The 18,146-nt window shown below is 38.2% G+C and overlaps 1 protein-coding gene across 3 annotated transcripts in view; it reads right to left on the bottom strand.

The window, feature by feature from the left end:
• Window positions 1-5,701: 5,701 nt before the first annotated feature.
• The window catches only part of sugt1 (SGT1 homolog, MIS12 kinetochore complex assembly cochaperone), a 102,410-nt gene continuing 89,965 nt past the window's right edge, over window positions 5,702-18,146 (bottom strand). For all 3 annotated transcript variants that reach the window (XM_026253657.1, XM_026253660.1, XM_026253658.1), the window contains 3 exons: window positions 9,102-9,192; window positions 8,819-8,991; window positions 5,702-6,205 (listed from right to left, as the gene is read on the bottom strand). In XM_026253657.1, coding sequence (XP_026109442.1) covers window positions 6,104-6,205; window positions 8,819-8,991; window positions 9,102-9,192 — 366 coding nt within the window. In that variant the 3' untranslated portion in view covers window positions 5,702-6,103. The remainder of the gene's footprint in view (window positions 6,206-8,818; window positions 8,992-9,101; window positions 9,193-18,146) is intronic.

Below are 18,146 nucleotides of genomic sequence, written 5' to 3'. Positions count from 1 at the left end.
TGACGCAGCATGTGCTGCACCACGCAGCACCAGAGCCACTGACAAAACACTGAGGCAAGCATCATGCCAGCAGCAAGATGTGGCAAAACATGGGCGAGGGCGAGCTAAACCCAGTCGCCGCCCACTAAGCAAAGAGACTGCCCTGTCCAACCAAAGACAGCCCTCGTTTGTTTCTTTCTCCCCTTTCTCTCTCTCTCTCCCTATTATCTCTACCAGGATGCTGCTGTGGTTTGCCGTGCCGTGAGCCAAAGAGAGGACAGCTGCCACCGAGAAAACCGCTGAGACTCCTGACCACCGATGACAGGGCACACTACCCCAGCACTGTAACCGAATACAGCTGTACAAGGTTCCGATGGAGAGAGGACTCCCTCACCCACACTGAGGCCGATGTCAAACACATGTTCAGCCAACATGAGAAAGTGACTGTTACACAAATGGAGTTAAGTGGACACCACCACCGCTCCACACAGTTCCCGGGAGCTTTGCTTAGAGCCGCTGCTGCCGCCAGAATGTTTAACATTGTTATGTCCAGTGTCAATGCAGCGAACCAGACCGTAAACTCCTTGAAACCACTGTTTACTGTCTTCCAGAAAAACTTTATCCAGACTCAGCTGTTTACAGCATTAACAACAGACATGCTGTGGGAGGTTAGCTCCTCCAATGACAGCCTAACCACGAGTAAAACCCCACCATACATGATACCCTTAAGCCTTGTGTCAACTGTGCTGTCTTACGCCATCACCATGCCAGCCGACCTGCTACAAATACACCTGGCCAACTCTCTGGATAGCGCCTTCCTACGGCTCGTCAACCCCAAACAGAGAGAAGTGAATGTGCTCCTGAACCAACCCATCAGCGAGTCAAGCCAAGTCGACAGACCTAAAGACATTGTCAGTGTCAGGATGTGGAAAAGCAACACCCACACCAAGACACACATTCCAAATGTAGTGGCCTACCACGACAGCGACACACAGCTGTACCTGGCCCCAAACATGCACATGTGTACTTTGACCAAAGACATTCATTATCTCTGCCTTAGCAAACCCTTCCTAAGACACAACGCTGAAGGAATCTGCGAGTTGCAACCCTGGGTCAGCGATACGTGCTGCCCTGTCGAAGCCAAGCCTCGTACACAAGTCACAGAAATGCAAGCAGAGATTGTGGGTAACAGATGGCTCATCAACACTCCTGTGCGCTCAGATACCTACGACCAGCATGACACCGCCACCCGTGCCAACCTGCTTGACCAAGTACTGAAAGGTACCACCCAACACATTGACATTACTCCTGTCGACACAGCCCTCCAAGCACAGCCTCGACAGCCCATTCTGAACCCGTCATCTGCGGTCCTAGCCTGGACTGCTGCCGACACTGCACGGTGCATCTCCACTGTCATTGGTCACACCCTGACTCTTGGCGTGACTTTCATCCTATACAGGAGACTCAACGAGATGCAAACCTCTACAGCCAAACTCTCGACAACTGTGGCTGGAGGTCTCCGATGGAATCCCCGGAAAGGGGGTGCCAAGTCAAAGACAACACCGAACCTCACCAAGCTGAATCCTCAGCTCCAGGAACCACCTGCCATCTTGAACCACCTGCCATCATGACCCACCTGCTACATGACCATCACGATTCACCTGTCATCTGCCCATCCTGATGATTGCCGTCCGATGATGTCCACACAGGGACTTCATCTGACGAAAGGGGGAGGTGTAACATATATGCAGGTCATCGATTCATGGGTTAAATTCAGGCATAAAAATGGAAACCTGTTTGCACTAAAGGCCTGGCCTGGCGCGAGCCTGGCTGGACTTAAATTATTTTACGAGACCCAAGCGAGCCTCAAAGGAGACCTGAAAACCCCCCCAAATTCCTCAACACTGGAGACAATATGATATTTTTGTCCCCTTTTTGTTTTAAAGCTTGATGAAGAGAGCGCAAGTTGCTGCAGCTGCGAGGAGGACAGTGATGCACGCGTACAGGAGTGATTGACAGTTCGCGGCACTGTGTACAAAAAATACTGCGCTACACAATTATTTCGTTATTTTCGTTTAAGCTTATTAACGTTAGCATTACAGAAAGGTCTGATTTACGAACTGTTACAACAGTCATTGTATTTTTTTGTTTTTTTTAACCATGACATTTGAGTTCATGATTGTAATGTTGCTGTTTCTTGTGGCAGACTGAAGAGTAATGACAGACGGTTGATCTTTGAATAAAAATGTGTTTAGTTAAGGTTTGAAATTCATTATCTTTTATTATAGGCTAATATCATAAGCCCCGCATCCCGTCACCCAAGACCACAGACACCCCCAACACATTACCCCCCCCCCCATTAATAAAATAGGCTGTCATAGAGTACCGGCACCTCTTTTGGGCCACTTAAAGCACTGCTCATGATAGTTTTTTGTAAAATTCAGTGAAATGAGCCATTGTACTTATTGGAAGCCAAAAATCATATCTTTGAGGGACATGGAAAAAGTATTGGATTATAGGAAGGTCTTAGAATAACCTTTATGTTCCATAGAAGAAATAAAATCCTGCAGGCTTGGACAGACATGAAAATGAGTAAATGATTACTCAGTGATTACTTGATTATGAAGTTTTTGATTTTGGTAAACTATCCTTTAAGTAAAATCAAATGCATTACTATATGCATGAAATTATACTTAAGATATTACTTATTTTAACTTATATCACTGGATTATAGAAAAACATGTTCTCTTTCATTTTATTACCGTTTAATACTTGGTGAAATTACACCTCCGATGATTATGTATTTAGAGAGTAAGTGTAATGCAGAGATGTACTTAATGAATTTTTTTTTTTTTTTTTTTGGCAGACATCAGTTGAGGCGACGTACTTATCACACGTCAGTTGAGGCAACGTGCTTATCATGCGTCAGTTGAGGCGGCGTGTTTATCATGCGTAAGTTGAGGCGGCATACCCTTCTCACACGTAAAAGTACACGACTTTCGACTTCGGCAGGTAATCCTGTCACATTCCACCCGCCATAGGGCCCCCTTGAGGGGGATCCCGATAACAGTGTCATTACACGTTACTGCATTGACGATCAAAGGGGCGCTCACACAGTGTCGTTGCATTTTATTCTTGGCCTGAGTTTATCAGCTCTATGTAACCATAGACAAGTCAGTGGTTTGCTGCCGTGACTCTCGCAAGCAGCACTGAATGCGCACTGAAAACATTACACATACAGTACAAATTATCCTGTAAATATCTCACAAATACGATTGGTCAGCAGACAAACTCCCTCAAGTTTAAATTCCTTATTCAACAATCCTCCTTGTGTGACCAAAACTCACAATTATTAATTTGGTGTCATCTTTGAGAAACACTACACCATAAAGTAGTATAATTATATACCTAATCTAGTGAACAGCATATTCTAGGGCAGTGATTCTCAACCATCTTAGTTTTACAATTATTATTTTTTTACATTAATTAAAAAATTTAGGTTACTAAAGAAATATAAGCTATAGCCTAATGTTTTTATGTGAAATTTAGTTTTTCATAAATTATTTTCAGACATGAGCAGATTTACATAACATTATGAACACATAGGCTACAAGCGCGCACTTTGGCAGAATTCAATTCAAATAGTCATCAACAGCTATTAGTTCGGTAAAATTGAGCATCAGAAATTACAAAAAAAAAAAAAAAAAAAATTTAAGGGAGAAAAAAAGAAATGTGGAGAATGCCATCGAATGAACACAAAATATTAGTCACAGTTTTTTCGATTTGCCCCGCAACTCACTTGAAGAAGTTCAAGCAAATGAAAACACAATATACTACGCATGTTCGGGTAGTGTGAAGATGCCCATTGCCAATCAAACCTGTGCTATCTGTCAATAAAGAACATAAAGACAGCGATGTGCAATAATTCTGGGCAATAGTTTGTTCACACTTGTTGCAGAGCGGACCATCAGCGTGTGCTTTCGGAAGCATAAATAGAAGCCCGCGTCCGCGTATGGATAGCTCAAGCGGAAAGTACAACACAGGCTTTACAATCGCAAATTCATTGTGCTGTACATTGAGCCGAATTTCACAAAATTGTTCAGCTCCCCACAACATAAGGTGTTTTATTTAAGGGTAGTAGAATTATTTATGTATTTCAATGAATCTAATCGATTAGATAGCATAATATTTAGGCTATAAATATTATAAAACTGGTTGGTTTGTATTTGGAATGTAATATGTAAATTAAATGCTTGCGGCCTCGCGACACTTGCACTTGGACCATTATGCAGCCCGGTGGAAAAAAAAGGATGAGAACCACTATTCTAGGGCACTCCAGGGCCCAGGTTCATGGCTGCCATTAAAATTCCTTAGGATCTCTGGGTGGAACAGCAGTGGCTGAAACAAATATAGGACACAAAACTCCATCTAAATCTTTTTTTGCTATTATTTTTATTGTATTTTCAGTATCAGTGTTATATAAATTAAATTATTATTTCCTTTTAAAGGGGGGGTGAAATGCTCGTTTTCACTCAATATCCTGTTAATCTTGAGTACCTATAGAGTAGTACTGCATCCTTCATAACTCCAAAAAGTCTTTAGTTTTATTATATTCATAAGAAAAAGATAGTCTGTACCGATTTTTCCCAGAAAAACAGGAGTGGCTGGAGGCATGACGTGTGGGCGGTGCTAAAGAATCACTAGCACGAGTAGGCTTTTGCGTTGACAGCGTTTGGAAGCTGTGACATTACCATGAGGAAAAAAACATCCAAAACAAACCATGGCTAACAGTCAGATTCAGAGTATATTTATGATCCAGAATCAGATCCAGAGGCTGAAATTTAACAAAAGCAGCATCAGCAACGACGTCTCTATGTGGTATGTACTGAAACTGTATATATTTGCTTAGCGGTTTTGGAAAATGAATAAGTTCCACTTTATGTCGTCTTTTTTTTTATTTTTTTTAAGCTGTTCATGTGGAAAGTGCAGTTTGATGACAACATCGCATGTTGTTTACTTGATGTGCTTACGCGCCGATAGCTAAGTTAACAACACAGAGATATTTGAAGCAGTTTTTCTCACCGCATGCGGTTCCAACACACGATCGTGACCCTTTTTCGCTGGGACTGCATTATCCTTAAGAAATAAACGATGTGCAAATCCGGCGTCAAACTGGGCCTAGTTTGTAAAACAAGCATCTTCGAAATGCAGGGAACAAACAAAAACACTTGCACAACTCCGTTGATGCTCTCTAAAAATAAACTCCATCCACTGGTCCCTTAATGCTGTTTTTTCTTTGGTAATCTGTGCAGGGTTGTCTTGCCCTGGCAACCAAAAACACACTTCTTTTGTGGCAATTCGGTCTCTCGCTCTGATCAGTGAATGTCTCTGTGCTCTGCTCTACGGGAGCACGCGCTCTTCCGGCAGAAGTGCCCTTAGGACCCATATAAGGAAATTCCGCTCCATCTAACGTCACACAGAGCCATACACGAAAAAAAACTTTCCGAAACTTGTGACAAACCGGGAGAGGTATTTTTGGAACAAAAATACTCCTTCAAACGTACAACTTAATTTTTGAAACTTTGTCCATGTTTAGCATGGGAATCCAACTCTTTAACAGTGTAAAAAACTCTGTATGCATGAAATAGCATTTCACCCCCCCCTTTAAATTACATTTGATGATGGACAAATAATGATATGGAAGAGACCAAGGACACCCAAACAGAGAACAAGAAAATTTTATTTACAGCATATTGAAATCCTATTTAGGAAAGCATGAAGTACATTAAAAATGGTGATCACAAATAATTGAACAGGTGAACACCTAACATATTCAACGTGGCCAAATAGGTTTTCAGTAAAGATACTCAATGCTTGGTTGCTTTAATGTGTAATGTTTTAAACATACGTGATGCTTTAAAAATTTAACGAGCTTGCTTGGTTCCAGACTAAAACTAAATTCAGACAGAAGTTACATTTTACAGAGGTCTCATTTTAAATTCCATTTTAGTCCAGGAAAATCCAGGATTAAAAGAGAAAGCATGAAGTATGAAGGCAAAAAGGAGCAAATGAAAGAGAGCATAAAGACATTATAATAATTGGTGCAAGATGTCATCTACTGCTTTTAATATTTTTTCCACTCTACATCGTCAGGTGGGTTCATCTCTACTTTCCGTTTACCAACATCCATCCAGTTGGTGCTGAGGACTGTGCCTCCTGATTCCATCTATAAAGAAAATATCGAAAATGTACAAATTTACTGAAATCTATGACAGCTGGAGGGTTTGAAATTAATACAAATGTGTCATTTTGCAGACCTGCTAACCTTGGAAATCATCAGCGTAGTGGGCGGGGGTGGATGGCGGGGTGGTTGGGGTTATGGGTGTTGAAGTGGGGGTAAACCGTTTACAGTTTTACACTGTTTAACGTAACGGTTTAGTTAATGTTTGGTATTTTTTTTATGCCATTTAAAAAATAATAATAATAAAAATGCATTTTTTAAAAAAAAACTCCAGTACACTTCTGTATAGGGCTGGGCAATACGAGCAAAAATTCAAATCGCTGTATTTTTTGGCTGATTTGCGGTATACGGTAGCCTATATCTCTTAGTATTTTGTATTTGGATTAAACAAATAAAGTGAATGTAACCATAGGCATATATTATGTGCAAAAAAAGGGTTAAAATCACATTACATTGTAACATTGCAATATAAACCAAAAAAGATATTTTTAAAGCAGAAGTTAAAGTTACTAAACTAAAGACTAATAAGACTAATTGAGTAAAATTATTTAAATGCAAAAAAAAAAAAAAAAAAAAACGCTGATTCGTTGAACTCTTCATCTTTTTCTGTTGCTTGTTTTGAATACTGCGAGTATTAAGATTGTTGCATAGAGTTTTGCGTAGACAAATCGTACCAGTGTACTTTGAGGTCAAACTGCTTAGCCAGTACACAAAATTAATATAGGTTGGCAGGTCTGCATTTGTTGTATAAATGACAGCAGTTCAGATTTGTGTAGGCTATAATTCTTTGTGGTATTAGCACATGGAATCTTGTTACCGTAATTTCCGCACTACAAGGCCCACTTAAAAACCTTTAATTTTCTCAAAAAACGACAGTGCGCCTTATAATCTGGAGTGCCTTATATATGATCAAGGTTTTGTTGTCATTCCCTTTAGTCAAGCTCCATCTAGTGGATGCATAACGCAAACCCAGTTAAACGTTTGACTGCAGTATCTCTTCTATTCTATGCTCCTTATAATCCAGTGCGCCCTATATATGAAAACGGTTCTAAAATAGGCCATTCATTGAAGGTGCGCCTTATAATCCGGTGCACATTCTAGTGTGGAAAATATGGTAATTGAGCAAGGAACAATAGAATTGGACCTTTAAATTAAATAAATTTTACTTTTTAACACAGAGCCATACAAATTAAAAACATGCCTTTAATATTCTACATAAAGTTGTCAAATCTTAATTTGGTCTTGTCGGCCCTTTTTTAGTTTACTTTTCTCACAAATTAATACCATTAAAAAATGTGGACAGTTGAAATGACAACTTTACAAGAGATAACACAATCTTTATATGGAAGCATATGGGTAGCAATATTCAATTTGGGATGTAATATGTAAAATGACAATGCATTTCTGTATTTACATTTACATTTTCCAATACATTTGTGCAACTTTTGGTGCAAAATGAAAATGAAAATTACATAATTTTCATTTGCCATTTCATTCACCAGTTTTAATATTAAATTAAATTAAATAAAAAATTAAATGTATGCATTTAGCAGACGCTTTTATCCAAAGCGACTTACAGTGCATTCAGGCTATCAATACCACTCACTGTTAATTAGCATAATATTTGAATCCGATGTTACTGGACACATAATTCATGCTGCTGCGACTTGCAAGAGACCCCGTTAAATTATTTCTAGGTTATAGTATTGTATAAATATTTTCCCACTGATAAAAACAGTGCAAATAGTTCTGTCTCCTTGGATAACAGTGAAGTACTACAACCTAGAAATAATTTGCAGGTCTCAGCAGCACGAATTACGTGCCCAGCTACATCTGATTCAAATATTATGCTAATTAACAGTGAGTGGTGGTTTCAGACATTACAGTGCTTCACTTGCACTGACTCTTATTCTGCCTGAAAGATTGAAAAGACAGTTGAAGGTGGAGCGATTGGACCAATCAGATGAAAGCAGCGTTTCAGCTCCGCCCACAAGTGCGAATGAAATATTGAAGCCATAAACCGCTTCTCTCACTTGAATCCTCTTCTTGAGATTTGCGTCTCTGACCTTCTGCAAGCCCTGCCTTGTTCACGCAGTGATTGACATGGCAGGAGGGGGCGGACACGTGATCGGGTCAGAATGCATTTTCAATCTGCACATTGAATTTTGCTACATTCATTGCGGGACATTGAATGAAAATGCAATCGTAAGTGTCTTGACTGTGAGTGTTAATGCATTTAAGAAAAAAAACATTTAAATGATAATTTTGTCACAGTTTTTGCTTGAACACGTTATACATATCTAATCATTTCTGTAATACATTTTCATTTTAATTTTGCAACTTATAAAGCGTTAAAATTAGTTTTCATTTTACATATTAAAACTGGTGTATGAAATGGCAAATGAAAATTATGTAATTTAATTTTCATTTTGCACCAAATGTTGCACAAATGTATTGGAAAATGTAAATGTAAATACAGAAATGCATTGTCATTTTACATATTGCTTTGTCATTTTGCATATTACATCCCAAATTGAATATTGCTACCCATACGCTTCCATATCTTTATGCATATTTGGGCAACTCTGAAGTACTTACAAAGGACTTGTTCATTGCCCGCTTTACTTCATCTGAGCCATCAGAGTAGATTTGCTGGAACAACTTATTGAGGGCAGCGTCCCCCTCCAGTTTCTCGTTCTTTTCCTCCTCCTTTATTTCACCTACCACCTTGTCCCAGTTGCGTGTGTAGTGGGAGGATGATGGGTACTGGTCTAATAAATTTAGGAGGAGATAAGATGTAAAATAATAACAATAAACTGGCCCACTCTGACAAATGTGAGAGAAGATGATAGCATGATTCTGTGTGCTTTTCAGTACTGACTGGGAGTAAAGTGCTTCACGTTAGAAATTGTGCCTTCTCCCTGTAGTTTCTCCCACTGTACAGCTGCAGTCTTCTTCAACTTAATCTCTATCTGGAGTGAAAAAAAAAAAGAGGAAGAAAATGTAAGTATTTGATCAAGTGCCTCTCTCAGAGAATGCACACCTCAGGAAAGACAAGAGCCATGACAATCATTTAGGGTGTATTGAATAGAAATGGCTTTTATCTTAGCATAATAAAAAAATAAATTCTGGCTTTCTGAAAAGGACACAAGAGCTTTGGTGCAGACGTTTTTAAGAATACGAATATTAAAAGATTGAATTGTCAAAATGTAACGTGTAACAACGTAACAATTCCAGTTCTGTAGAGATTCCATTAACATTTTATACTTGCAAGGAAGAAATATTTGAAAAATAAATGAATAAATAAATAGCAATTTGGTGGCCAAATGAAATTTAAATTATAAATAAATTTTTCATGTTAAAATGAAGTGTAATAATTGGCTAAACCTTCATATTAAAAAAACAATACTAAAACAAGAGACCATAAATTCAGTAGCAGCGCTGTGGTGCTATTGAATAAGCAGTACAGGAAACGCATAGTATTGTACTAGGGTGTTCCAATTGCATCGACAGATGATTGTGTTTTGAGTACTGTATTTCTTTAAAAAATTTAATTGTAGTTAGCAGTTTGTATCTGCACGATTTTAAGATAAAATTTAAGACTTTAAGACCTTTTGTAAAACCTTAATTTATGAAATAATACCATATGAGCTTGGAAGAGCAATGTCTACGGTAACATATCAAACTGTAAAAAGCATAATTTACAGCTTTGATACTGGTTTTCACAGAAAGTTTTATAAAATGATAAACTTTGCACTTGAGCATTTAAACCATTTAAGGAAATGGATGAGTCAAATATGGAGGAATTATTGGGTCAGATTATAAACTAAAAGTCTAAAACTAAAAGTCTTAAAGTACACATGAAATCAAAATTGACTAGATTTACTTTGTTCGCCTAAATTGATCGTTTTGTGCTGAACAATTCATTTCGAGGAAGGAAGGATAACAGAGTGTTCACGGATGTGCTCGGAGGGATAACAGAGTGTTCACGGATGTGCTCGAAGCACTTCACGCGCGAATACTTCAAAACTTGGACAGAACACGAAATGGGGTTTGTGAGATATCGGTCATTAACAGATAACGCTGTCCCGTCAGTGTACACCGTTGGTACCTTACAAAGTTTGACGACGGTGAGTTTAAATGAACCATGTCTCATGCAATTGAACACACCTACTTATCTAGATCCAATCAGGTGCTAGTTGGAAAATAAGCCACGCCCACTATTTCACTAATTTATTATTCTGTTTCTCTCGGAAATACGTCACAACACTGGAGAAAAGCCGTTTACAACTTCCGTTTCACGGGGACTTTAAACCAAAACTAAAAATCTAAATTTGAAACTTAAAGTCCAAGTCAAAAATTAATTTGATATTTAGGATTGGGCATTTGGTATTTAGGATAAGGCATTTTGTATTTAGGATTGGGCATTTTCTATTTAGGGTTGAGCATTTGGTCATTTAGCCATTTAGGATTTAGGAGTGGGCATTTGGGGATTTAGGATTGGGAATTTGGTATTTAGGATTGAGGATTGGGGATTTGGGGATTGAGGATTGGGCATTTGAGGATTGAGGAGTGTATGCAAAATTAGGAGGCGTGGCCCAAATACTGGAGGCTGGGTTTGAAATGGCTGGTGCACCTTATGGACAGCAGAGGGAGCTCCCAGTGCTAATGAGCACACTAACTTCAAGTTAATTACAGCTTTGCAACATTTGTGGCCTCAAACACAAAGTCACCAGTGAAAGGAGTGCTATTGGTCTGACGACGAGAAAGCAGCAGATACCAAAACATGAACTGGGACAATACTTTCATCCTCTATTACTAGCAGAGAACTACACTGATGCTAGCATTAGGGGCGTGCTCTAATGCAAGTATTTCCTGTCACTCAGGATTTGTTCAGAGATGAAGACTGCCATCTAGTGGTTGGGAAATAAACTCATAACTAATTTAAATGAATCTTGTATGACTTTTTTTATATCGATTAAGTTTTTGAGAATCGATACAGTATCATCAAACTGAATATTACATCCCTAGGGATGGTGCCCAAACAGCTCTGAGATATAGAGCCCGGAACACACCAAGCCAACAGTTTGCTGCTTTTCATCCAATCCTGCATGTTGAATCAGTGGCGAAAAAGAGAACTCTGATTGGTTATTCAGCTTAGCGAATGAACATACAAGAAAAAAAAAAAAAAAAAACAGAACTAATGAAAGTGAACCAGTGAAGGAGTAAAGATTTTTTTTTTTTTTTTTTTAGCATTAACTGGCATATATGACAGGAAATGTGTGCATAGTTGGTGTAGGATGAAGTACAGGTGCTTCTCAAATTAGAATGAGGAAAAGTTCATTTATTTCCATAATTCAACTCAAATTGTGAAACTCATGTATTAAATAAATTCAGTGCACACAGACTGAAATAAGTTTAAGTCTTTGGTACTTTTAATTGTGACATTTAACAAAAACTTTTAATTTAACCTCTAATTTAAATCTCAATAAATTAGAATACTTCATAAGACCAATAAAAAATAAATAAACATTTTAGTGAATTGTTGGCCTTCTGGAAAGTACGTAATTTAACCTCTAATTTAAATCTCAATAAATTACAATACTTAATAAGAGCAATAAAAAAAAAAAAAAAAAAAAAAAAACATTTTAGTGAATTGTTGGCCTTCTGGAAAGTATGTTAATTTACAGTACATGTACTCAATACTTGGTAGGGGCTCCTTTTGCTTTAATGACTGCCTCAATTTGGCATGGCATGGAGGTGATCTGGTGAGGTGATATGGAAGCCCATGTTTCTTTGACAGTGGCCTTCAGCTCATCTGCATTGTTTGGTCTCTTGTTTCTCATCTTCCTCTTGACAATAGCCCATAGATTATCTGTGGGGTTTGAGTTTGCTGGCCAGTCAAACACACCAACACCATGGTCATTTACCAACTTTTGGTGCTTTTGGCAGCGTGGGTAGGTTTGTTCTGCTAGAAAAACAAATCAGCATCTTCAAAATGCTGATCAGCAGAAGGAAGCATGAAGTGCTCCAAGATTTCTTGGTAAATGGGTGCAGTGACTTTGGTTTACAAAAAACACAATGGACCAACAATGGCAGATGACATTGCAGCCCAAATCATCACAGACTGTGGAAACTTAACACTGGACTTCAAGCAACTTGGGCTATGAGCTTCTCCAACCTTCCTCCAGACTCTAGGACCTTGGTTTCCAAATGAAATACAAAACTTGCTATCATCTGACTTTGGACAAATGGCAACAGTCCATTTCTTCTTCTCCTTATCCCAGGTAAGATGCCTCTGACCTTGTCTGTGGTTCAGGATTGGCTTAAGAGGAATATGACAACTGTAGCTATATTCCTTGACACTTCTGTGTGTGGTGGCAAGGGCTGAAACAATTCCTTGAGTAACTCGATTACAAAAAATGATCGAGGCAAATTCCTCTGCCTCGAAGCCTCTTTTCATTTATTTAAAATCTCACGTCAGGTTCTTTCGCAATTATTTTTTTAATGTGAGACAACGCGTTTACATCACCCACAAAGGGGAGCGCTTCAATCCGGAATCGCATACTGCAAGGAGACAGCAGTGGTTTGATTTGAGGCCCGGGCAAACTTAAAGAGACCGTCGTGGCGTGTGTCCATTGCAAGATAGAGGCTGGCATACCACAACTAGGGCCTTATGATTTCCGCGATGCAGAAAACACAGAGCGAATCGCGGAATCCAGTCATACAGTAAGTAGCCATGGTGTTTTTAAAGTGCATTTGCAGCTTTTGTCCGCAGAGTAGCGCTTTAGAAATTAGAAATGAATTGTATTCAGTTGTGTTTTAAGCACTAAAATAGTCCAGTATATTATAGTGAAACACATTTTAATATTGAAATAAACCAATTCTGTGCCCCCCCCAGACTGGTTTCTGACAACCCCTATAAAAAATATCCCAGCTCCACCACTGCCTTCAAGAAAAATGCTTAAAATGGAGTAATGCATTAAAATGTGTTTTAAAAATACCAAACACAGTTAACATTTGTAATAAAGCATTCTAGACAAGCAGGTTATGGGAGGAAAATGCTTAACGCATGATTAAACGCATTGTGTTCATATTCTGGGCTCATATCTTGTTGTCTTGTGTACTTGGACATGACAGAAAAAAGTACCACAAACTCATCAGGTCTTTTAGTTCCCCTGTTTGAATGATGAAAACAGACTAAAGCCACCTGCTGGAATGGGAGAGTTAGGTTCTGTCATGAAAGCGCAGAGCATACATGGCTAGTTGGCCATTGGCTGTAGTCTGTCTGGTGTGTTCTAGTGCAACTATTTTTGCCCTGACACAGGCAATGCAAGGCAACACAAGGTGACACCAGTGTCAGTTGTCCTCAGCGCTAGTTCTTCAGCACGGTTTGCTGTGTCCCCATGTAATATTGAGACTATACTTCTCTGAGTGATCGAACCATCTTTGAGTGAAGCAGTCCTATGGTCATGCTCTGAAGATAATGTGTCATGAGTGGCAAAGTTGCTCCTTACATCATTAAATATGGCTTATTTAAATTTAATTAATAATAAGCAAATGTTTTGATTTCATGCTCGATATATACTGCAAGATGAAACTAAAAAGAATTTTAGCAGCAAACATACACGATGGGTTTGGTGCACTAAGGGTTAGAAAAGTACCCTGTCCAGAGTTAAAAATAATGCTTTATCTTTAACGTTGTGAAACAGTTTTTCTGCCAGAGGTCCTGGACCTCTTGTTCAGATAAAGTTCATGCCATCATGGATTCTAGCAAAACCAACAGATAATAATCTCATCAGTTGTTCTCCAAAACTCATCAAGCATTATAGAAGTCTCAGAGTTGGTATCTTAGTAGATGGAGGTTTTGTATAACAGTGCTTCATTAATTGTTGCAAACGTGTATTGGAGAAGGACATTTCATAATGATATTTTTCTCATATTTACTATTGTTTTAATTAAAAGTTTTAGATTTTTGAGATTTTTTTTTAAATAAAAAAAAACAACTGTATATATATATATATTTATTTGCTCTGTAAATTTGTTTTAACTCTTTGAAACACTACATAAATAACACCTCTCACTTAAGTGCTATCACTATCATCATTGGGCCATTATTTTCTTCATTTTTCCTATGAGGTTTATTATTTTTTCAAAACTGAATAGAAAAAGAAGATTGAGTATGAATTGTAAGATTTTGCTGTATTTGGTTTAGTAGTAATTTTGGTAGTTCATCCATGAATTCGATTTCTCTAATAAAGGGTTACTCCACCCCAAAATGAACATGTTGTCATTAACCACTTACCCCCATGTTGTTTCAAACCCATAAAAGCTTTGTTCATCTTCGGAACACAATTAAAAATATTTTGGATGAAAACCAGGAGGCTTGTGACTGTCCCATTGACTGCCTAGTAAATTACACTGTAAAGGTCCAGAAAAGTATGAAAGACAGTCACAATAGTCCATTATGAAGTGACAGGAATAATTTTTGTATGCAAAGAAAATAAAAATAATGACTTTATTCAACAATTTGTCTCTTCTGTGTCTCTCTTCATTACCGTAGCACCAAGCAGTGTACTGTATACTGCAGGGTTCCTCAATTAGTTTTCACAGAGTGCCGAATTCTGCCAACAGTAGAACAACAGTTGTAATTTGTTGCGTCATGCCACACCGCTTGCATCTGGTGTAGACACAATATAAGTTAAAATCGCTTTTTTTAATGCTGCGTTTGAATTTTCATGCCACATTATCTGAAATGAGTGATGGCTAAATATTTTTCTTCAGCCCGTGGGCTGCCAATTGAGGAACGCTGCTATACTGTGTCAGCCACGACACAAGGATACATTTTCTATATGTATTTATACTTTGCTAACACAGAAGTTTTCTTCATGTACAAAATATATTCACGTTGCTTCATAACATTACAGTTGAACCACTGATGGCAAATGGACTATTCTAATGATGTCTTTCATACTTTTCTGGACCGTGTGTAATTTACTCTGCACTTAATGAGAGAGTCACAAGCCTCACGGTTTTCATCCAAAATATCTTAAATTGTGTTCCAGAGACAAGTGAAACTTTAACAGGCTTGGAACAACATATAAAGTGATTAATAACAATTTTAATTTTGGAGTGGAGTATCCTCTTAAGTAAGCTTGATAGTAGTAGTGTACAGTTCTTCAGAAGCTATGTTGACGTGTCTGCTTTAAAAAAAAAAAAAAAAAAAAAAAAAAAATCATAGTGGGACAAAACTTTATACCTGAAGACAAATGGGCTACAAACAATATACTTCATTAGGATCTCCCTCTGTAGATCCAATTCAACAAAAAAGATACAAGGGCTGTCACTTTTAGTTCGAAAATCGATTGCACAATCGATCAGACCAACCAAAAAAAGTTTCGTAAATGAAAATAGGGAATCGATTTTAACCAAATATGTACACTATTAATTTTAAAAGAATGAAAGAATTAAAAAGAATTCCGAAAGTGCAGTATGTGTTGCGAAAGCTAGACAGAAAACACCAAGCGCATCTGGAGGTCTTGCGGCGCGGTAGACGCGAATTTGCCTCATTCGTGCATCTACTTACAGGAGATTCTGAGTTATGAAAAGGACCATTGCAAGCTGACAGCGACCGGCTTTTGTGGTGGAAAATTGGCAGTAATACCCCCACCTTGCGCAGCTGTACCTGAGTGTCCCTGGGACATCAGTGCGGTCGGAGCGCATCTTGGTTGTGTTGTTTGAAGACGATGAGCGTGTTGCTGGGGCTCGCTCTCTCTCTCGCTCGCTCTCTCACGCGCTCTCTCTTTCGTTCTCTCACACGCTCGCTCGCTCTCTCTCTCTCGCAATCTCTCTCTCTCTCTCAATAAAATAGAAATACTGCTGACTTGTGCATTTCCAGCACTCTCTTTACGTTCGTCCGTTATTTGACATTGAAAAAGGAAAAAGAAATGTCTTTTTTTTTTTTAGACATGGCTTACAAATCGAAATGATTTTTTCACAAAAGTGACAGCCCTACAAGATACCCTAAGAAACACTGTTCCTTCTTTATTCTAATTGTATGGACCATTTGGTTGTAGCAACAATCACTTTCTGGGGAATAATTGACTCAAATGAAGTGAATATTCATGAGTCTATGAATATAATGTGCTTATTGCTTACAAATATTAAATTACCCAAAGAGGGAATATTTAATCATTTAAAGGTAACCTTTACTAGAATTAATTTAAGTTACTCTAGACAATCTGTTCGTCCAGCGAACTGGAAGCTAGACTTCCTTATCAAAATTCAATAAAAATACCCTTCTTACAAACTCCAAGAAATATTAATCTTCTGATCAGGAAAAACAATATTTTCTTTGTCTGTACTACTAAGATTACTGAAATTAATTCATATAAAACAAAGCTTGTAGCGTAGATCACACGATTCAGGGACTTCGATCTCAATGAGCAATAAAACAATTAAATTCAAGCAAATTATAGGATTTAATAAAAACAGACTAAAGAGTACATGACTACAATTCACACGGAGTAAATATGAGTATATAGCAAAACGAAAATACAATTCAAACAAGGTAAACGAACAAGAATAATAATGAGATAAATGAGAGAGAGAGAGAGATAAAGTGAAAGTGGAAACCAATCTCAGCGTGGCAATTTCAAACAGTTAGCTTTGCAAGAGACCCCAAGTCAATGAATAATTTCACAAACATGGAATAGCCTAGACAACCTTAAACAGCAATTTTAGTTGCGATATAAGAAAGTACTTGCTTTGATCTGGCTCTTGTGTGTAGCTGCGCTCAAATTGTCCGTCCGTGCGGCCGCAGCGCATTTCTTTCCAAAGCAGATGATGCGTGAGCTCGATGGTTAAAGCGAAGGTAAACTTTGCCAAAAGATTATTAGACTTAAGTTCGTTTGGCTCGTGAAGACAATTGAACGAAGTCAAATATCCGAAGACAATAAAGAAAAACTAAAATGAAACGAAAAGTAAAGAAGAATAAATGGAGAACTTCTTGAAGTCCGGTTGCAAAGCTGGGAATCCTCTTTTCTCTCTGGCGGAATGCCCAGAATACAGGTTTCCCCTGAGCTTTTACGTAAAACCAGGTTTACACCTATTTTTCAGTATGAGCCAATGAAGTGTAAACAAACTGAGGCGGGAAAAATCTTCTTTGTTTGCTGATCTCCGCCCACTGGTCTAATTTATGGCAATGACAAGATTAAACATTTTTCTTAAGCAAGATCGTTCCTCTGAAACAATGCATCTTTTTGTAATTTGCTATCAAGATTCGTTACAGTCGTGTTTTTACGATTATACAGACACCAAGAACTATGATTTTACCAATCCCGTATACAGAGATACAGAGTTATTCTTAACTAAATGCATATAAAGTTTGCATTAAACACACAGTAACATTCATATATTCCACTATGCCGCATACATACATTTGAGCACAAAAAGGGAGACATTAAAATACATTTAGATGTAGTTTAAGTAAAAAGGTCCATGGGCTAGCCAAAAAAGCTTGTGCCTGTTTTTGAATGTGTGTGCGTCTTTTGAGTGTGGGTGCGTCTGTTTCGCTGGAATGTGTGATCAAAAAGAGGGGGTGTTTGTCTTCCCTTTTGAAGTTCGATATCGCATCTCTGGATAGTCTCCAAGGTGTTATAACTCTCATCCACGCCAGGACGTTGCCGTCATGGCGGCGCCCAGGGTGGTGAGTTATGTTGTAAGAGGGTTGTAAAATGAAAGTCCTTGTTTTTTCTTTAACTCACGTTCTGGTCTTTGAGTGTAGAATGTGTCAAAAGGGTCAGGATTCATTAATATGCAACAGATGGTTGAATACCATCCGCTCATTGGTGTTACATGGTTAACAAATTTACAGAGAGTAAATTTTTAGTTGAATGCACCTAAAGCACACAATGTAATTTAAATA

This window comes from Carassius auratus, unplaced genomic scaffold (assembly GCF_003368295.1).
Source record: "Carassius auratus strain Wakin unplaced genomic scaffold, ASM336829v1 scaf_tig00034732, whole genome shotgun sequence".
NCBI classification, from domain to species: Eukaryota; Metazoa; Chordata; class Actinopteri; order Cypriniformes; family Cyprinidae; genus Carassius; species Carassius auratus.
This window is presented reverse-complemented; position numbering and strand designations above follow the sequence as displayed.